The 22,213-nt window shown below is 49.9% G+C and overlaps 1 protein-coding gene, 1 long non-coding RNA gene and 1 other non-coding gene across 4 annotated transcripts; all 3 read left to right on the top strand.

The window, feature by feature from the left end:
- The first annotated feature begins 2,575 nt into the window (after positions 1-2,575).
- Positions 2,576-2,648, top strand: trnak-cuu. Its single transcript has one exon. It is a non-coding gene; the product is annotated as a tRNA-Lys (tRNA).
- Positions 2,649-4,253: 1,605 nt separating this feature from the next.
- On the top strand, positions 4,254-6,125 carry LOC119961719 (zinc finger protein 774-like). Its single transcript, XM_038788998.1, has 2 exons — positions 4,254-4,597; positions 4,900-6,125. The coding sequence occupies exon 2, from the start codon at positions 5,244-5,246 to the stop codon at positions 6,072-6,074; it is 831 nt and encodes a 276-aa protein (XP_038644926.1). The 5' UTR covers positions 4,254-4,597; positions 4,900-5,243; the 3' UTR covers positions 6,075-6,125.
- A 7,544-nt stretch (positions 6,126-13,669) lies between these two features.
- LOC119961720 lies at positions 13,670-20,216 on the top strand. Of its 2 annotated transcripts, none has more exons than XR_005459728.1 (3): positions 13,670-13,723; positions 19,043-19,242; positions 19,656-20,216. It is a non-coding gene; the product is annotated as an uncharacterized LOC119961720 (long non-coding RNA). The 2 variants fall into 2 exon arrangements; XR_005459729.1 differs by lacking the exon at positions 13,670-13,723 and adding an exon at positions 14,092-14,234.
- The last annotated feature ends 1,997 nt before the right edge of the window (positions 20,217-22,213 follow it).

Here is a 22,213-nt window from a genome sequence, read left to right as displayed (position 1 = left end):
AGGAATCTGTCAGATCCTGATGTGATGCTTGATTTGAGTTTTCGGACTTTGAAGCCTCCCCTTCGAACACCCTGTGAAACTGATTAAAAAGAAAAATTAGAGAGTGAGAGAGAACCCACAAAAACACAAAGGCAGGTTGTGAAATTGAGCTGAATGAATCTGGTCATTTGTGGGGCCGACACTGGGAAAAAGTGACCAAGAAAACTGCTGGATTGTCACAAAAACCCAACTGACCTCTTTGGGAGGAGAGAGAAAGAGGTGAAGAGGGATTTTGTATATCTACAAGACATATTAAGAGAGTAGTTCGCAAAGCAAATTCGATCTGAGCTTCATCAAGAGTAATATTGACAGGAAACTATGCCCCTGGTGGCACGGTGGTTAGCACTGCTGCCTCACAGTGCCAGGGACCCGGGTTCAATTCCGGCCTTGGTGACTGTCTGTGGAGTTTGCACTTTCTCCCCGTGTCTGCGTGGGTTTACATCCGGTGCTCAGGTTTCCTCCAACATCCCAAAGAAGGGCAAGTTAGGTGGATTGGCCTTGATAAATTGCCCCTTAGTGTCCAGGGATGTGTAGGTTAGGTGGGGCTATGGGGTTACAGGGACAGGGTAGGGGTGTGGGCCTAGGCAGGGTGCCCTTTCAGAGAATCAGTGCAGACTCGATGGGCTGAATGGCCTCCTTCTGCACTATAGGAATTCTATGGTTCTAATTCTATCCTGTGAATCTTTATAAAGCTCGGGTGTAGAAGTCACCTATTTCCTAACACACCTAATAGGTAAAAGATAGCTATTTAGGATAAATATTAAGCCCCAGTTTTACCCATTTTAAATGAAGGATTTCAACATTCTCATAACCTCAGGTCATCTCAAAACATACAGCTTACAAAACAGCATCCTTTTTACTGTCCTAATGATTTTCCAGAGACCTACAATTAATATTTTTACTGTCCTAATCATGTCCCAGAGTCACACAAATAATTTTTACTGTCCCAATGATTTTCTCGACACCCAGGTATGAATCTCACCAAGGCAGAAGGTAAAATTTGAATTCATTGAAAGTTTACTGATGACCATGAAACCATTGCTGATTGTTGCAAAGACCCATCTGGTTCACTCATGTCCTTCAGTGAAGGAAATATTTTATCCTTACCTGGTCTGGCCTACATGTGACTCCAGATCCACAGGGATGGGTAATAAATGTTGGCCCAGCCAGTGACACCCACAAATTATTCAAATAAAATCCTGGTTACTCCAGTCAGTCAATCCGGGAGAGTTGGCATCCGGTCCAGGCTCGCAATGCACAATAATAATAATAATCGCTTATTGTCACAAATAGGCTTTAATGAAGTTACTGTGAAAAGCCCCTAGTTGCCACATTCCGGTGCCTGTTCGAGGACCCCGCCCCTCATTCACTCCAATTGCTTGGAGGACCAGCAGCTCCAGGTCAGTCCTCCAGTCCCACCCCTCCTCTTCCTATTGGTCGTGAGCTGCCATCAATCACCTGGGCATTGTGACGGTACCAGATGGTGAGAGCGGTCACAGGCTCAGGCTGACTCGCTGATTGTCCAATAATAAGTGAGAGTCTCAGTGGGACAATCAGACAATAATAGTGGAGATGGGGCCCAGAGGGGAAACAGCAAAGGATTCACTCACTTTGAGAGTAACAAACAGTGTCTGTTCCCTTAATAAGAGTCAGGCTGCAGTGTGTGTGAGTGAACACATCATTGGATCAAATGTAGAATCATGGAATACCCTCAATGCAGAAGGAGGCCATTTAGCCCATCGAGTCTGCAACAACCCTCTGAAAGAGCATCCTACCTTGGCGAATTCCCCACCCTATCCCCACAACCCCTCCAGTGACAATTTAACACAGCCAATCCATCTAACCGGCACATCTGTGGACTGCAGGAGGAAACCAGTGCATCCGGAGGAAATCAATGTATAGACAGGAAGAATGTACAAACTCCAAAAGTGACCCTAGGTCGGAATTAGTCACAGAATCTGCAGTGCAGAAGGGGACCATTCAGCCCATCGAGTCGGCACCGGTATTACCTGATCTGGCCAACTCAACTGGTTAATTCTGAATTGCACTCTGAAATTGTCTAGCAAGCCACTCAATTTAAGGGCAATTAGGAATGGGCAACCAAGCTGGGCTGCCAGTGACACTCACATCCCATAAAGAAGAGAGAAAATCAAAGGGCTGTTTCCAGTGCCGGTTTCGAAGGAATCAGTACTGGGCCCTTCACTCCTGGTTACATCATTGATTTGAAAGTAAATGTAGGAACATGAATAACAAGTTTACATGTGACACAAAAATGATTAAACACTTGATAGTGAGGAAGAAAGCTGGAGGGGAAACAAGGCAAAGGATTACATGATAAATGGCAGGACAGGACTAGTTAGGCCAGAGCTAGATTCCTCTGCACAGGAAGACTGCACTAAAGAGAGTACAGAGGAGATTTAACAACATCAGCCAGAAATTGACAATGTTTGCTCTGAGGAAAGTTTGGATAAACTGAGGCTGTTTTTTTTGGAACAGAAAAGACTGAGGGGAGACAAAAATGAAATTATGAAAAGCAGCCCGGCTAGCTCAGTCGGTAGAGCATGGGAGTCTTAATCCCAGGGCCGTGGGTGCAAGACCCACGTTGGGCGCTTCAGCTTCTTTAATCTGAGAAGATTGAGCTGAACTGTTTTATGGGTGGCACAGTGGTTAGCACTGCTGCATCACAGCGCCAGGGTCCCGGGTTCAATTCCTACTTGGGACACTATCTGCGCAGAGTCTTCACGTTCTCCCAGTGTCTGTATGGGTTTCCTCCCACAAGTCCCGAAAGACGTGCTTGTTAGGGGAATTGGACATTCTGAATTCTCCTTCTGTATACCTGAATAAGTGTTACTACCAGGGGATTTTCACAGTGACTCAATTGCAATGTTAAAGTAAGGTAAGCCTACTTGTGACAATAATGAAGATTATTCTAAATGTATAAAATTCTGGGGGATCATGGTGGTACAGTGGCTGTGTGCCTGTGTGATGGGGATCCGGGTTTCATCCTGGCCCCGGGTCACAGTCTACAAGGAGTTTGCACATTCTCCCATTGTCTGTGTGGGTTTCACCCCCACACCCAAATACATGCAGGGTAGGTGGCTTGGCCAAATTAAATTGCCCCTTGATTGGAAAAAAACATAAATTTATATATTTTTTAAATTCTGAGGAATTGAAATAGATTGGATAGGAAGGTCCTATTCTCTTTGATTGAGGGCTACATATAAAAGGGGGCAGAGATTAAGGGAAGGACTAGGATGTTTAGAGGGTGGTGAGGATCTGTGATATGCTGCCTGAAATTATGGCAGAAAGCCTCGTAATATTTAAAAAGTAATTTGGTAAGACATTTGAATTGATGTAACTTAAAAAGCTACAGACCATAATCTGGAATTTTATTTTTTTTAATATACATTCAGAGTACCCAATTTTTTTTCCAATTAAGTGTCAATTTAGTATGGCCAATCCACCCAGCCTGCACATCTTTGGGTGGTGGGGGAAAAGCCCACGCAAACATGGGTAGAATGTGCAAACTCCATACGAACAGTGAGCCAGAGCCAGGATCAAACCTGCGACTTCGGCACCGTGAGGCAGCAGGGCTAACCCACTGTGCCATCATGCTGCCCTCACAATCTGGAAATTGAGATTAGGCTGAATACCTACTTTGTAGCCACAATGAGCTGAATGAAATGCAACAGGAACAATAAATTTTGATAAAATCCGGGATAGTAACTCTCACTACTAACAAGGTCAGCAGTTTGCCCAGTTTAGCTGCCAAGTATGCTAATGTGGCAATTTTAAAATGTAGCTTCACACATAAGAGTACAACAGCAGATTATTTAACTTCCCCAATGTGATCGGTGTAATTAGTCTCAAATTTAACCTGGAATGGTCATTAAAAGTTTTCCAGTCACTCTGATATCTGAAATCTTTGTCCTCAGACAGAACAGACAAACCATTTTACCTCCCAATGATATTCAGGTCCTGATGAATCGAGTAACTCAATCAGATGATGATGATGATGTGATGTTTGGTTTGAAGTTCCCGTTGGCAAATCCTCCTGTTTCTAAAGGAATTTCACTCTCAGTCCAGGAGAGAAATTAACAAGATTCTCTCCTCCGGCTTCCGGTTCATGGATGCCCGCGCATGCGCCTTGCTGCACATTTCCGCTGAGAAAGATGGCGGCCGCGCAGGCGCCCTGCGGCATATCGCCCACGAAACAGATGACAGCCGTTAACAGGGGCCGATCAGAGAGAAAAACACCGATGCGGCTGGCACATGCGGTACAAACAACGAACGTAATCAAAAGTGCTGGAACCAATTTATCACCCTGAGGAACAAAATGGAATAATGGCGGATAATGCTACCCGGAATGCCCGGCGTGATCGAATACACCCTATCTCCATCTCAGGAGTCAGAACGCGCAGGCGCCAGTTGCCCCGCCCCCGGAAGTCTCCTCTCTGTGCGGAGCATGCGCGGTGCAGCTCCGGCCTGAGCGCAGCCGCAGTGAGAGTGAGTGCGGCTCCCAAAAGCTGAATGAGAGCCGCCGCGAGCGGGGACAATGGTGAGAACCCAAACCCCCCAATAAGACCCATTGGTTTTATTGTCAGTCTGCAGACAGGAGCTGGAGAACTGAACCCAGGCAGAGGAGAGGGAGGGAGAAAACTGGGAGTGGAGGAAAGAAATGATGCAGATAGTGAGATGGGTTTGGATTTCAGCCCAGGGAGGAGGGAGAGTGTGTGGGACGGGGATTTACAGCTTTGGAGGAACAAGAGAGGAAAAGATGTTCCAGAGAAAACTAGAATTGTCTGTTCAGAATTTCTATCCTGGACTGACAGTGATGACTTTTGTAAAGTCCTTTTACAGGATATTGGAAGTGGAGGATTGGCCGACAGAACCAAATATCACATCGATATCTGACAGCCACTCGATTAATCAGGAGCTGAATATCATCAGTCTTTGAAACTGGAAGGAGAAATATTTGTCTCTTCCGTTTAAGGAAAAAAATGTCAAAGATCAGTGTGACTGGAAAAGCACCGAGACACACACACACTCGAATGAGAGTGTTTCATTGCACTGACTGTGGAAAGAGCTTGAACTAGTTACACAGCCTAAAAGAAAATCACACCATTCACAGCAGGGAGAAACTATACTCCTGCTGCGTGTGTCGACAAGGCTTTAAGTGGGAGAGACATAAGGACACGCTCACCATGGAGAAACCTTGGAAATGTGCGGATTGTGGGAAGGGATTCAGTTACCCATCACAACTGGAAGTTCATCATCGCAGTCACACTGGTGAGAGACAGTTCATCTGCTCCATTTGTGGGAAGGGATTCACCCATTCATACAACCTTCTGACACACCAGCGAGTTCACACTGAGGAGAGACCATTCACCTGCCCTGTGTGTGGGAAGGGATTTACTCGGTCATCCCACAGTGTGACTCATCAGCTTGTTCACACTGATAAGAGACCATTTACATGTCCTGACTGTGAGAAGAGTTTTAAATGTAAAAAGGATCTGCTGACACATCAACGTATTCACACTGGAGAGAGACCGTTCTCCTGCTTCGTGTGTGGGAAAGGATTCATTCAGTCATCCCACCTGCAGACACATCAACTTGTTCATTCTGATAACAAATTTTTTAACTGTCCTGACTGTGAGAAGAGCTTTAAAAACAAAAAGGATTTACTAACACACCAATATGCTCACACTGGGGAGAGGCCATTCACCTGCTCGGTGTGTGGGAAAGGATTCAGCCGTCCATCTGCCCTACTGAACCACCAGAGAATTCACACTGGGGAGAGGCCATTCAGCTGCTCTGACTGTGGGAAAGGATTCATTAATTCATCCAACCTTCTGATACACCAGCAACTTCATACAGGGGATAGACCGTTCACCTGTCCTGAATGGTGGAAGGGATTCACACGTTCATACAATCTTCTGACACATCAGCAGGTTCACAATGAGGGGAGGCCGTTCACTTGCTCAGTGTGTGGGAAGGGATTCAGTCAGTCATCCAACCTGCTGACACACCAGTGAGTTCACAGTGGGGAGAGGCCGTTCACTTGCTCCAAATGTGGGAAGGAATTTTCTCATTTATCTTATCTTCTGAAACACCATCGCATTCACACTGGGGAGCGGCTATTCAACTGTAATGTCTGTGGGAAGGGATTTACTCAGTCATCCCACCTGCTAACACACCAGCGAGTTCACAAGAAACCACAAGGTTTAGATTATACCCTTATTGATGCTGTTACTCATGTACAGGACTGAGTAATGTTCACTCTGACAGTCTTAATCTGCTGATGAGGTTTATTATTCTGAATAAATGTGTTTGAAACGTTGTTGCAGATTTTTGTCTTTCCGAACTGAACATCACCTGTCTGGAGCTCAGAAAGGACAATCTGGGGGAGGATCACACGGCAGGAACAGAACTTCAGCCTGGACACAGTCCTTCAGGGTCACACTGAGAGGGACAAACAACACTTGGGTCTTTCTCATCTCTCTTCACTGACAGCAAAGTCCCCGTGTGGGTTAATCCTGAGGCATCTAAGAAATGTGGTCCAGCCGCTCTCTTCCATATCTCAGAACCCCTAGACACGGAACAGAAGCTCCTTTACAACAAGTCTGCGTTAAAATAGCAGCTGTTAACTGCTGGGACAATTAGACAACAGTTTCATTCCTGGATAAAGAAGGAGCTGCAATCTGTGTCCAAGAATGCCCAGTTTTATTGATGTGTGCTTCCCACATTCTGTCCTTTTAAATAAACCTAACCCCTACGGGCCTTTAACAATCAGAAAAATAACAGAGAAAAGGGCGGAGCTGTGTCTGCCCCTTTAACTGGGAGCTGAGCAGTGTCAGAGCCCCGACTATTCCTTTAAGAATGAGTGATGTGCTCAGCTGAAGATTCCTATTGGCCGTTTTCTGGGTGATCTCCTTATTCTGATCATTCTCAGTGATCCTCGGGTATGTGAACCTGCTCTCCTGTCTCTCATTCACTAGGCATCTCCCTTCTCTCTCAGTTTCTCACTTCTCTCCACTCTCACACTCACTCATTCCACATACCTCCCACCTCTCTCTATCTTTCTCTCTGACACTCTCTCCTTTAACCTTTCTATTTCACAGAGCGCCTAAATTCACTAAACTTTTCTCTCTCTCATTATCTCTCTCTGAAGAACACACTGAACCTCTGCGCTTTCTTTTTTAAATTTTAGAGTACCCAATTAATTTTTTCCAATTAAGGGGCAATTTAGCGTGTTCAATCCACCCACCTTGCACATCTTTTGGGTTGTGGGGGCAAAACCTATGCAAACACGGGGAGAATGTGCAAACTCCACACGAACAGTGACCCAGAGCCGGGATCGAACCTGGGACCTCAGCGCCGTGAGACTGCAGTGCTAACCCACTGAGCCACCGTGCTGCCCTCCTCTCTGCTTTCTGAGTGAACATCTCATTTCTGGAGACTCAATCCTTTCTCTCACTTTCTCTCTCTCCCTGATTGGCCCTGACTCACTTTTAATCTCCTATTTTCTAATAACCCTCTTTGAGGAAAATTTAAGTTTCTGTGATGTCCCCTCATTTCTCCCAGTGATATCCTCAGTCCATCTTCCAGTTCAGTGAAAGTGTTAAAAATCTAAATAACCTCATATTTTGATGTTTAAAATTGGAATGGAGGTGAATGTAATGCTGAGGCCGGCAGCAATCTGTGTGGGTGTTCTTGATGCTGTCAGAGTGAGTTCACCCTCACAGGCAGGAAGACTGTTCACGGTGATAACATGAAACTGACGCCTGCTGTTTCATTCTCAGGTAACACAACTTCCTGTTTCTCTGCTGCCGGTTCCAAACCGCACATCTCACTTCTGAGCAGAAAATAAATCCAGGGACCACAATCTGGTGAGAACATCTGTCAGTGCGGCCTATATCTGTCCACAGAGTCAGGGCAGAGTCACACAGATCACTTTGCGGTGACATTTACAAATGAACCGGTTATTTCTGTTCAGAGTCTCCATTCCCGGACAGAACCGGCTGTGTCTGACTTATTATTGTAACAGACACTGTGTTGGTTACTCTCAAAGTGAGTGAATCCTTTGCTGGTTATCCTCTGGGCCCCATCTCCACTGTTATTGTCTGAGACCCTGTGGTTTTATAAGGTTTAACGACTGTCATATGATAAAGGCAGATAATTATAACTTTTTTATTTTGTGTTTTGAGTTTTGTGAGTGATGACCTGCGATGTTTATCTCCCCACAGCAGGAGTATATTCTGCATCCGCCACTTAGTCTGGCGTGATACACGGTGTGAAAACTAAGTAAAGGAACAAACATTAACAGATGGACAAAACAAAGGGGGCTGTTCCCAAACAACAAATGGAGCACAGCCCAAAAGGAACTGGAAACAGAAACTTAACAAAACCCATCAAATCAAAGTGTGAAAATCAGGGTCTATAAGGCAGCCCAACCCCTGCGGCTCCCACCGAGCACGGAAGGCCTCGAGTGTGCCCGTGGACACCGCACGCTCCAGGGACACCCTGCGGCTCCCACCGAGCACGGAAGGCCTTGAATGTGCCCATGGACACCGCATGCTCCAGGGACACCCTGCGGCTCCCACCAAGCACGGAAGGCCTCGAGTGAGTGAGCCCGTGGACACCGCACGCTCCAGGGTCACCCGGCCGCGAACAAGGCTGCGGAAGAGGGGCAGACAGTCAGGTCGGATGACCCCCTTGGTCGCCCGCTGCTTGGACCTATTAATGGCAAGTTTGGCCAGGCCCAGGAGCAGGTTCACAAGGAGGTTCTCCGCCTTCCCCGCCCCCCTCCTCACCAGGTATCCGTACATCAGGAGCGTGGGGCTAAATTGCAAACAAAATTCCAACAAGAACATTGTCAGGAAAGCAAAAAGGAAGTGCAGCCCAGGACAGGCAACATACACGTGCTCCACGGTCTCCACCAGGCCGCAAAAGTGGCAGGTCTCTGGGGAGGCCGTGTGGTGGCTTAACTTTACTTAGTTTTCACACCGTGTATCATCGCCAGATTAAGTGGATATACTCCGGTTGAACGGCACTGCCCTGTGCAACAGCCTCCACCCCAAGTCCCCAAGTTTTATGGGGAGGACGTGTCTGAAGAGGGTCCTCCACCGCCCGACGGCAACACGGCACACCAAGACGTGTCCGGACGGCGGGCGAGGGCAAGGAGGTGGAAAGTATCTCCCCGTGTTTGCGCGGGTTTCGCCCCCACAACCCAAAGATGAGAAAGTTAGGTGGATTGAACACACTAAATTTCCCTTTAATTGGAAAAAAAAATGAATTGGGTATTCTACATTTATTTTTTTTAAAAAGAGGTGGAAAGTGTGCAATTGCAGGCCGTACAGGAAACCCCTTCCCGCGGTGCGAAAGGGAGGGTATTTTCACAAGGCAGCTGAGGTGGTGGGGCACCGGCGCCCGGGAGGGGGGGATGGGGGGTCCAAGCTGGCATCCACCCAGATGGGATGCCCCTGGACAACTGCACCGTCTCGTGTTTAAGTGTGCCCACGGGGCTGAGCATCACTGATTTGAGGCCTCGGATAGCTTTGGCCGTGCGCTGGACGGACACAGCTCCGCACTCCGCAAGCTCGTAGGGCATTATCCAGCCCACTCCTCCACCACCCAGCACGTCACCGATCCTGGTCACCCTGGCATCCACAGCCCTCCACTCTGCCAGCCACTGGAATGGATATTGGCGGAGCTGCGGATTCCTGAGCAGCGGCTCCCTTACGATAACCACCACTCCTAACGGGGGAGAGCTGTGGGGCATCGCGACCATGTTCCAGACTTTGAGAAGGTCCTGGTACAGACGGGCAGTGCCAACAATGAACTCCGAAGACCTTGCTGGTCAACGAACAGGAGCTGCACATCGTAGTTCAGGTCATACACCTGGCAGAGGAAATACGTCACAAGGGCACACCATCGTGGAGAAGGCTCAACGTAGAGCTAACGCTGCAGACTCTGAAGGCGGAAAGTCGCTACCCAAGTGCGAAGGTAGACCAGCACCTGACCGCCCTCAGCAATCGGGAGATTCAAGACCTCTGCAGCGACCCAGTGCACTCCATTGTCCCAGAAGAACCGAATCAGAGTTCTCTGGATGCAACAAAGTGAGGGGGAGGAGTCAAAGTGACCAGCCGGTACCACAGCATGGAGGCAACCAGCTGGTTTATGACAAGAACTCAACCCCTGCAGGACAGCACTCGGAGCCGTCCTGTCCAGCGTCCCTTGTGAGCGGTGACCTCAGTCTCTAACTCCTTCCAGTTCACCGTCCAGGCTTCCTCTGCCGGGCAAAGATGGACTCCCAAGTAGAGGATGTTGGTCCGGGTCCAGCTGAAGGGTCTGCATTCCTCTGGGAGGGGGTCCATTTGCCATGGACCAACCAGGGGTCCAAAACATTTAGTCCAGTTGATCCTAGCAGAAGACGCGGCGGAGTACACAGCCTGGCACTCTCGCATCCTCCGCAGGCCACCAGGGTCAGTGAACATGAGGAGCACGTCATCAGCGTCAGCCGAAAGGACCACCGACGTGGCCGGTTCGTGCAGAACCAGCCCCGACAACCTCCTCAGCGGGAGGCACAGGAAAGGCTCCACGCAGAGAGAATAAAGTTGGCCGGACAGGGGGCAGCCCTGACGCGCTCCGCTCCCAAAGCGAAGGGACCCGTTAACCTTAATCAGACATTCCGAGGCAGCGTACAGTAATCGGATCCGGGTGACAAAGTGCGTCTCAAACTGAAAGCTTGCAGAGTCCCGAGCAAATACTCGTGCCCCACCCTGTCGAACCCCTTCTCCTGGTCAAGAGACAGGAAGGTGCCCGACATACCAGTTCTCTGCTTTGGACTCGAGGAGCAGCCCCAGATTTCTCCAGATGTCCAGGTCCAGCCGCACGCAGTCCCGGTGACCATGATGCTTTTCAAAAATGCCCTGAGGGATGAGGGGAGACTCGGTGCCGGGCATGAGGCTGCCCTCTGCCTCGCTACAGAGAGCGTCTAAATCCTCCTCCTGGCCCGCCACTGAGCAGCCTTCCTCCTCCGAGCAGTCACTGGCTGAGCCCGAGCCCCCGTGGCAGGCACCGCGGGCCCATCAACAAGCCCTTGACCCGAATTGATCCGGGGCTGGTTTAGCACAGGGCTAAATCGCTGGCTTTAAAAGCAGACCAAGGCAGGCCACCTGCACGGTTCAATTCCTGTATCAGCCTCCCCGAACAGGCGCTGGAATGTGGCGACTAGGGGCTTTTCACAGTAACTTCATTTGAAGCTTACTTGTGACAATAAGCGATTTTCATTTCATCCCACCCCCAAGATCGTCCTGAGGTGGGTTCCCTGCAGCCCCCCCCCCACGATTCAGGGTCCGTGGATGGCGGCAGCTCAGACCCGCCTCCGCTGTCGATGCCGGGCCCTTGGAGAGACCACGGAAGACCCCCGGGAACAGCTCTAGGATGGAACCTGGCCTCATCTTGGGTGTTGTGAGTGGGGAGCCTTCCTCGCCGTCGCCGGCCCATGACCCGAATATATGAGGACACTGGTGGCTGCCGCCAGCCCCCGGCGATGAACAAAAGGAGGTGACCGGGGAGTAAAACTGTACCGGGCGGAACGAGCCCTCGGGGGTCACGTCTCCCCCCGGCCCCGGGCCTCCCTGCTCGGGGGACGGCAGAATGGGCACCTCAGTGGCCTTGGAGACCGCCTTGACCTTCTTTTTAACGGGGCTGGGCATCAGAATGATGGGAATAAACACAGGAGACACCCAACCCCACCCGCCTGGGGAGGGCGTAGCAAAATCCTCCGGCCCGGACAGGCGCCGCTTGTGGGGGGCAGGGTCACCTCGCCGTACACAGGGTCCCCACCACCCTCCGGAGCCTGTGTGGAGGTCTCTCCAGGCACCTCAGGTTGTTGCGAGGCGGTGGTGTCCTGTGGTGAGGCTGCCTCCGAGTTGTTTGGGACAGTCACGAGGTCAGTACCTATAATGGGGCCAAGGTATGGATGGGCCCGGTCTGACCGCGTGCCGTCTTCTGTTTGGTCTTTTTAGGCTGCCTCTGGTCTAGCGGAGGCTCCCCCCCCCCCCCCCCAAGCAGCCGCGGTGTTGCCAGGGGCCGGCTGCTGGGCAGAAAAAGAGGTGGCAGAGGAGAGAGGCGGCAGTGCCAGCTGCGGCCGCCCTGGAGGTGGTGTTGGTGATGGCCGTTAGGGTGGGGCAATTCCAGCGAATATCCTCCAGCCCTCTGCAGGCATGGCACCGAAGGCCATCCACAGACCAGAACACTTTACGGTCCTTCCCTTGGTGGGAGACCACAAACCTCCCTCTGTGATCTCCTCCCGGGTCAGGGGGACAAAGACCTGATGCTGGAAGGAGTATACATGGCGGAAGGAAGGGTCCCGCAGGCCGAGCGACAGCGGCGCCACCCCGGACCTGACCTCCCCCAGTTGGTTGAGTTGGGGAGGAGGAGCTCGGTGGGGATGTAGGGCGGGACGTTTGAAAGAACCACAAATTTGGCGGTGGCCTCCAGCAGGTCCACCGCCACGTGTGTCCCACCCACCGAGAGCCCCCTTTCCAGGACATGGTGGACCGTCTGCTCGACCCACAGGAAAAACACTACCTTGCTGTACATTCAGGAGGCGGCTACGATGGTCGAGAGGCCGAAGACCCCGGCCATCGCACGAGTGCCCACCTCGAAGGTCATGGTGGGGTGGGCATAACATTTGACCCTACGTTGCCGTGTTTGTAGGCGGAAAGGCGAGGGGGCAGCGGAGGCAGCGGAGGGTCGACAGGCTCCCGTCCCCACAATGGTTCTTGGCCGCCCTGCCCCTGGCAGAGTGGAGGATGCCCCTGGGGTACTGTCCATGTCCACCCCTGGTACGGTCCGGCCGTGTATCTAAGACCAGGGTAGTAGGGAAAGGGTGGGAGGAGGGGTGATGGATGTGGCACCACAACAGCAGGTACCACAAGGGAAGGTGCTGCAGGGCAACAGCAGAGCGGGGCAGCGTTCTTCAGCCCTGGATGGGCCTAAAACAATGTCCCAGGCTGCCCCACACCCACCACAGGCTGTGAAAGGCAGGCGGACGGCGCTCTTCAGCCCTGTGGGACGCAAAACATAGCCCTTGGTCTTCACAACAACCCCAGGTCGTCCCACCTCAGGCAGAGGGGCGGGAGGACAGAGGGCAGGGTCTTCACCCCGGGAGGGTGGCAGCAACAGGTCCCAGACGGTCCCACCTCAGGCAGAGGGATGGGAGGACAGAGGGCAGGGTCTGCAGTCCCAGGTGGTCCCACTCCCACCTCAGGCAGAGGGGCGGGAGGTCAGAGGGCAGGGTCTGCAATCCCAGGTGGTCCCACCTCAGGCAGAGGGGCGGGAGGTCAGAGGGCAGGGTCTGCAATCCCAGGTGGTCCCACCTCAGGCAGAGGGGCGGGAGGTCAGAGGGCAGCAGGATTGGGGAGGGGGCGGGGCAGAGACAGGAACAATCAGCGAGTTATCCTGAGCCTGTGGCTGCTCTCACCGAAACAATGCCCGGGTGATTGACGGCAGGTTCCGACCAATAGGAAGAGGAGGCGGGTCGAGAGGACCGAGTGACGGCGGCTGGTCCTCCAACCAATCGCAGCGAATGAGGGGCGGGGCCAGGCTGTGAATGAAGCATGCGCAGTGTGGGTAATGGCGAAGGAGAAGGACGTCTTTTTCAGATCGGAAATTGGTGAGAGGCGTTTAACAATATGGAAGGAGCAAGAGAGCGCGGGAGTGGGCGGAAACGTTCTGTAAAGCTGTTGTGAACCGCAAATCGTGGAAAAAAGTTTCCGGAATCCAGTTTGTACCGAGCAAAACTGCAACTCCTCATTTCAGCTCGGGTTAACGGCCGCCATCTTTATTGGATGTGCATCAGGGCGCATGCGCGTTTCTCATCTGTGTCGGGGCGATGTTTCAATGAGTGGGAGGAGCTTGTTCCCCATTCTTCAGAATGGAGACAACTTGTCCATCAAACTGGATTAGTCTGAGCCCCAATGTCTTATTGATGATGCAAAGCGGTGGCAGAGATGGAAAGGAATGGAAGCCAATCCTGCTCTCCGGATTTCACTGTCTCATTGGACATCCTGCCCCATGTGTCCAAAGCTCTGCGACTCTGTTCAGCCACATGAAGACCCAGGGCAGAAATTCACAATCCTGAGTAGACGTCACCCTCAAATCAGGGGACTGCTGATGACAAGAGGGTCAGTGTGCAGTGGGGCGGGGTGGGGAGGCATGAGCTGCCATCCTGGACCAGGGAGCAGGAGGGGCGAATGTTGTGAATTTATATCCTGGACTGACATTGATTAATTTTGGAAACTCCTTTTACAGGGGATTAGTCAGGGAGGATTTACACACGGCAAATTCAAACCAGGAGAAATGTTTATCTCCTGAATTTTATTTCTGGACTGACAGTGGAGCCTTTGTAAACCTCTTTCACAGGGGCTTAGAAAGGGATTCGCAGACAGGAAACTCACAACCAATCCTCACATCAAATTCTGACAGCACCATTCGGGTTATTAGGACCTGGAGATTATCGACCTTTGTGTGTCGGCATTGAGTTCCACATAATTATCACTCACTGTGTAAAATCTCCCCAGTAGATATTGCTCCCAATCTTAAATCCGTGTCCCATAATCCTTTTACAATCTGCTATTGAACAGCTTTTCTTTATCTTTTGCCGGGTTTGCTGTTGTTGTTTCCGGTGCCTGGGTTTCATTTGCTTTTCCTGTATTTGTAGGGGATGAATGGGCTTGGACCCGTCCATTTTAGGGTCCAGTACGCAATTGATGTTTGCTCCAAGAATCAATTGATGTGTATCCAGGTCTGGGGTGGACCCCAACAATTTTTTTCACAAATGAACATCGTCCCAGTTAGGGGCAACGACCCACTGACCACCACGCATCTCCCATTAGTGTCCGCAATGATCTTAGATACCGAAAGAGGGACCTGTTTATCGTTTAGAATTGCAGCATCTCACGGGCAACACGGTGGTGCAGTGGTTAGCACTGCTGCGTCACAGCGCCGAAGTCCCAGGTTCGATCCCGGTCCTGGGTCACTGCCTGTGTCGCGTTTGCACATTCTCCCCATGTTTGGGTTTAGAATTGGGTATTCTAAATTTATAAAACAAAAGAATTGCAGCACCTTGAGCCCTTCGTCAAAGCCGAGTGAAACACTTGGCTCACCCCTCTGCAGTCTGGTCTTTTCTGATCTGTAACCCGCAAGTGAGTCTCCTGCAAGAACACCACACCAGCATTTAGATTCTTTAGGTGAGCGAAAACCCTCCACCTCTTCACTGGTCCAACCAATCTGCTTACGTTCCAGGTGACCAGCTGAATCAAGGGTCTGCCGTGGAATCAGCCGTGAGGGACTATCCAGTAAATCTTCAAAATGTACAGGCCAAGAGTCCACCCACGAGTCCATACACGCACCCGTACACTCAGAGTAAACAAAAACAGTTTTTTAGTCATCAGGTAGCTAACCCGTCTCCCTCCCCACCCCCTATATATCTACATTGTGCTTCATAAAGAAATTCTCCCTTCATCCCCGAACAGAAAAGCAGATTTTATCAGAAAATATCAAAAACTATAAAGAGGATATCACAACACCCATTCCATCCCACAGGAAACGTAGATCTTGTCCAATACAGATAACTGGACCCCAGTCCATGCTTTACAATGACGGCATTCACCTCCTCCGGTGTCTCAAAATGGAAGTCTTTGGACTCTTATGCGAGCTGCAGCTTTGCCGGGTATACCACCCCAAATCAAACTCTTTTCTTACACAGAGAAGCCTGAACCTTATTAAAGGCCGCTCACCAGCTCGGCTCCCACATCTTGGTAAATCCTCACTGAGGGACTCCCTTCCCACACTCAGAACAGGCGAATGGTTTGTCGCGGGTGTGACGATGATGATGAATTTCCAGCTCACATGGGGATCTGAATCCCTTCCCACAGTCCCCACATTTCCATGGTTTCAGCATGCTGCTGGTGTCCTTGTCCCTCTCCAAGTTTGACGATCAGTTTATGTCTTGTCCCCACAGAGAGCATGTGCACGGTCTCTCCCCGCTCTGAATGGTGTGATGTTTTTTCAGACTGTGTAACTGGTTAAAGCTCTTTCCACAGTCAGTTCACTGGAACACTCTCACTCGAGTCGAGTGTGTATCGGGTTTTATTCAGTCACACTGAACTTGAAAATCTTTTCCGACAGACAGAACAGACAAACATTTCTTCTTTCACATTGACAGGCCAATGATATTCAGATCCTGATGAATGGAGTGACTCTGCTAAATCTGGATGTGAAGTTCGATTTGAGTTTCCATCTGTAAATCCTCCCTTGTAATATCCTGCAAAGGAGTTTACAAAAGTCATCACTAGGGGCAGGCACGGTGGCTCAGTGGTTAGCCGAGGACCCGGGTTTGATCCCGGTTCTGGGTCACTGTCTGTATGGAGTTTGCACATTCTCCCCATGTCTGCGTGCATCTCACCCCCACAATCCAAAAAGATGTGGAAGGTAGGCGAATTGGCCTCGCTAAAATTACTCTTTAATTGGGGTAAAAAACAGAATTGGGTACTCTAAATTAATTTTTTTTGTAAAATAAAGCCATCACTATCAGTCTAGGATAGAAATTCTGATCAGGCAATTCTAGTTTCTCTGGAACATTCTTTGCTCTCTTGTTCCACCAAAGCTGTAAATCCCCATCCCACACACTCTCCCTCCTCCCTGGGCTGAAATCCAAACCCATCTCACCATCTGCACCATTTCTTTCCTCCACTCCCAGTTTTCTCCCTCCCACTCCTCTGCCTGAGTTCAGTTCTCCAGCTCCTGTCTGCAGACTGACAATAAAATCAATGGGTCTTTTTGGGGGTTTGGGGCCTCCAGCGGGTGTTTGTGAATCCTCCCCGCCCACCTGCCAGGGTTTCCTTCCTTGCCAGAGATCAGAGCCCAACCTAGAACCATGCTAAATGCCCCTTAATTGGGAGAAAAAAGTACGTGAAGGTTCACGGCTCCACAAAGTGTTTCCAACTCCCCCACCCATCTCCTTAACACAGGCATTGTCAAAGTCGGGGGCGCGACCCGCAGGTGGGTTGTGGGCAGGTGTCGGGTTGCGGAGCCGTCCGTCGCGGCGCCCCCGATCGCACAAATCCGTGTGCAACAGCCGTAGCAGCCGAGTGTTAATAATGCCGGCTGCAAGCGGCCTTCAAAATGGCCACAAACATGTAAGAAAATGCGGCCGCACTGCGCATGCGTGCCCGCTCACCGGTGCGCATGCTCAGAGTTTTGCACATGCGCACCGATGAGCGGGGCATGCATTGGCAGTGCGGCAGCATTTATAAAAATCTAGTCGCAGCCTTTCTGAAGGCCGTTCGCAGCCAGCATTGTTAAAAGCCGGCTGCAGAAAGTTTGGGGAGAGTGAGGTGATTGGTTGCTTTCTGAACTTTGATGCTGATGAAGTGGAAGTCTCTCCAAGAATGGTCAGTGATCCAACAATGGTTTCAACCGCAGCTGTAACTTCAACCAAGAATGTCAACCTTGTTAATCTTGATTTTCAAACATTCCAAAACCAAGTGCCTCCAGGTCGTATTTGGAAGCTTTATCAATTAATTGATTGATTTTTAAATATCTTTTAATTTTTAAAATTTTTAATTGTAATGTTTAGGTGAAATGTGGTGAACCTCCAATTTGTAGAGGATCAAAACATTTTCAATTTCTGCATTTTTTTCCTGTTAAACTTTATCAAATAATCCCCCCCCCGGAAAAAAAAAGCCGGCTGTTGCCAGCGCATTTGCGCAATCAGAGACGCAGAAGATTTAAAAAAAAAGATCTGATGTATTCTTCCTGCCTGAAGAGAGGCAGAGAGCCGGTCACGCCCCCTGAACATTGACATCACGGGCTTTGGACACGATTGCGAATCCTCCATTTTGTTAGCAGCAAACAAGGTCAGAGAAAATGGTGGGTCGCGAAGGTCGGCCGGCTTGGGTCGCGAAGGTCGGCCGGCCTGGGTCGCGAAGGTCGGCCGGCGTGGGTCGCGAAGGTCGGCCGGCGTGGGTCGCGAAGGTTGGCCGGCCTGGGTCGCGAAGGTCGGCCGGCGTGGGTCGCGAAGGTCGGCCGGCGTGGGTCGCGAAGGTCGGCCGGCGTGGGTCGCGAAGGTCGGCCGGCATGGGTCGCTAAGGTCGACCAGTGTGGGTCGCAAAGGTCGGCCGGCATGGGTCGCGAAGGTCGGCCGGCGTGGGTCGCAAAGGTCGGCCGGGTTGGGTCCCAAAGATTGGCCGGTTGATAAAAATGGGTGCCCAGAAAAAAAGTTTGAAAAACATTGCCTTAACCGGTGGATGCATTTAGTTGACTGACTAAAAGCATGGTGCTTAGCACTGCTGCCTCACAGCACCAAGAGCCCGGGTTCGATCCTGGCCCCGGGTCACTGTCCGTGTGGAGTTGGCACGTTCTCCCTGTGTTTGCATGGGTCTCAGCTCCACAACCCAAAGATGTGCAGGGTACGTTAATAGGCCATGCTAAATTGCACCTAAATTGCAAAAAAAAATAATTGGTTACTCTAAATGTATTTCAAAAAAGGATTGTCTCTTTCCTAATGTTCACAATTAAAGGGGTGAGTTCCCCAGGAGATGGCTAACATTTCAGGGCAATTAAATTAACAATGGACAGAGATATCTCCGGGGCTGGTTTAGCTCACTCAGCTAAATTGCTGGCTTTTAAAGCAGGCCAGCAGCACGGTTCAATTCCCGTACCAGCATCCCTGGACAGGCGACGGAATGTGGCGATTAGGGGCTTTTCACAGTAACTTCATTGAAGCCTACTCGTGACAATAAGCGATTTTCATTTTAATTTCATTTTCAGTGTTGCTGCATGGTCCAGATTAAATATATTATTTACAGTTTGTAATAAAGTAAATGTATTATTATTTCTCGTCTTGTAATATCAGACTGTAGCTACGTTATAGATTTCCAGTCATCTCTTCCCTCAGAGGGTTGTTAGTCTTTGGATTTCTCTTCCACAGGGACCAGTTGTATCTGGGAGTCATTGAATATATTGAAGCACAAGTTGGACAGATATTTTATTGACAATGGAGTTAAGGGTTACGGGGAACAGGAAGGAAAATAGAGTGAAAGCTGTGATGAGGAGGGATCTCTTCACCCGAGGATGTGGTGAAGCTTTGGAATTCTCTACCCCAGAGGAATGTGCAGCCTCAGTCATCAGGTATGTTGGAGACAAATATTGACAGGTTTCTAGATATTGAAGATATTGAGGGATATGGGGATCGTGTGGGAAAATGGTGCTGAGGTAGATCGGCCAAGGATCTCATTGAATGGTTGAGCAGACTCGGTGGGCCGAATGGCCTTCTCTTGCTCCTATTCTAATCTCTGTGTCCTGGTCAGGAAGCAGTGAGCTGAGCTTGGATCTGTCAATGAACATGAATCAGCACCTTCAGGAGAATTGTGAGGGTGAATATTCGATACAGCAGAGTGAGAATGGAGGGAGATTGTGTGGGATGGATATTTACAGCTTTTGGAGAACGAGAGAGGAAATAATGTTCCATAGGAACTAGAATAGTCTGTTTTGAATTTCTATCCTGTACTAACAATGATGACTTTTGTAAATTGTTTTTAAAGGATATTGGAAGAGGAGGAATTATAGACTGAAATCTCAAACATCACGTCTCGATGTGACAAACTCACTCGATTCCTTCTGATTTGAATATCATCGGCAAGAAGCAGAAATGTTTGTCTGATCTGTCGGCTTCTATAGATTTGAAACATCAGTGTGATTGGAAAAGCACCGAGACCCACACAACACACACCCGAGTGAGAGAGTTCAAGTGAAATGACTGTGGAAAGAGTTTCAACTATTACACACCCTGAAAAAACATCACACCATTCACAGTGAGGAGAGACAGTGAACAACATATTCTGTGTGTAATCAAGGCTTCCACTGATTATCCAATCTGGAGAAACACGAGGAGACCCAAAACATGGAGAAACCGTGGAAATGTGGGGACTGTGGGAAGGGATACAAATTCCCATATGAGCTGAAGATTCATCGACGCAATCACACTGGGGAGAGGCCGTTCACCTGCTCTCAGTGTGGGAAGGGATTCATTGATTCATCCGCCCTGCAGAGACATCAGCGAATTCACACTGGGGAGAGGCCGTTCATCTGCTCTCAGTGTGGGAAGGGATTTATTTCTTCATCCGCCCTGCGGAAACACCAGCGAGTTCACACTGGGGAGAGGCCGTTCGTCTGCTCTCCGTGTGGGAAGGGATTCCGTTATTTATCCAACCTTCGGAAACATCAGCGAATTCACACTGGTGAGCGCCCGTTCACCTGCTCTCACTGTGGGGAGGGATTCACTCAGTCATCCAGCCTGCAGACACACCAGCGAATTCACACTGGGGAGAAGCCATTCACCTGCTCTCAGTGTGGGCAGAGATTCAGAGCTTCATCCGCCTTGCTGAAACATCAGCGAATTCACACTGGGGAGAGGCCGTTCATCTGCTCTCAGTGTGGGAAGGGATTCATTGATTCATCCATCCTGCGGAAACATCAGCGAATTCACACTGGGGAGAGGCCGTTCATCTGCTCTCAGTGTGGGAAGGGATTCAGTGATTCATCTGTCCTGCGGAAACATCAGCGAATTCACACTGGGGAGAAGCCATTCACCTGCTCGCAGTGTGGGCAGAGATTCAGAGCTTCATCCACCCTGCTGAGACATCAACGAATTCACACAGGGGAGTGACCGTTCACCTGCTCGCAATGTGGGAAGGGATTCACACAGTTATCCAGTCTGCAGACACACCAGCGAGTTCACACTGGGGAGAGGCCATTCACCTGCTCTTAGTGTGGGAAAGGATTACATAGAAACATAGGAAATATGAGCAGGATGAGACCATTTGCCCTTTGCACCTGCTCTGCCATTCATTATGATCATGGCTTATCATCCAACTTTATAGCCTAATCCCGATTTCCCCTCCATATCCTTTGATCCCCTTCACCCTAAGTGCTATATTGAACTGCTTCTTGAAAACATACAATGTATTGGCCTCAACTATTTACCGTGGTAACAAATTCCACAGGCTCACCACTCTCTGGATGAAGAAATTTCTCATCTCTGTCTAAATGGTCTGTCCCGTATCCTCAGACTGCAACCTCTGGTTCTGTGCACTCCGACCATCGGGAAAATCTTTCCTGTATCTACCCTGTCAAGTCCTGTTAGAATATTATAGGTTTCTATGAGATTCCCCACTCCTCTGAACTCCAGTGGATATAATCCTTACTGATTCAGTCTCTCATACGTCAGTCCCACCATCCCAGGAATCAGTCTGGTAAACCTTCGCTGCACTCCCTCTAGAGCAAGAACATCCTTCCTCAGATAACGAGATGGAAACTGCTCACAATATTCCAGCTATGGCCTTGCCAAGGCCCTGTATAGAACAAAGAACAATACAGCACAGGAACAGGCCCTTCGGCCCTCCAAGCCTGCGCCAATCACGTGTTCTATCTGGACCAACCGCCTGTATCCTTCTATACCCCATCTGTTGATGTGCCTATCCAGATAAGTCTCTAAGGTCGGTAACGTATCTGCCTCAACCATCTCACTTGGCAGTGCATTCCAGGCCACCACCACCCACTGTGTAAAAAAAACTTCCCCCGCACATCTCCATTCTCCATTGAACCTTCCCCCCCTTTAACTTGTACCCACTTGTAATTGTGATTTCCGCCTTGGGAAAAAGCCTCCAACTGTTCACCCTATCTATATCCCTAATAATTTTATAAACTTCTATCAGGTCATCCCGCAGCCTCCATCTCTCTAGGGAGAACAATCCCATTTATTCAATCTCTCCTCATAGCTAATACCCTCCATACCAGGCAACACCCTGGTAAACCTTTTCTGTACTCTGTCCAAAGCCTCCACGTCCTTCTGGTAGTGCAGTGACCAGAATTGGGACACAGTATTCCAAATGTGGCCGAACCAACATTCTATGTAATTGTAACAATTTTTGAGCTTTTATACTCGATACCCCGTCCTATGAAGGCAAGCATGCTGTCTGCTTTCTTCACCACCATTTCCACCTGTACTGCCACTTTTAAGTATCTGTGGACCTGCACGCCCAGATCTCTCTGTGTCTCGATGCTCCTGATGGTCGGCATCTCCACATCATGAGTGTTAAAT

Source organism: Scyliorhinus canicula, unplaced genomic scaffold (assembly GCF_902713615.1).
Source record: "Scyliorhinus canicula unplaced genomic scaffold, sScyCan1.1, whole genome shotgun sequence".
NCBI classification, from domain to species: Eukaryota; Metazoa; Chordata; class Chondrichthyes; order Carcharhiniformes; family Scyliorhinidae; genus Scyliorhinus; species Scyliorhinus canicula.
This window is presented reverse-complemented; position numbering and strand designations above follow the sequence as displayed.

Coding starts and splice junctions, on each gene's coding strand:
- LOC119961719 (XM_038788998.1), top strand. CDS start 5,244: ATGGAGAAACCTTGGAAATGTGCGGATTGTGGGAAGGGATTCAGTTAC.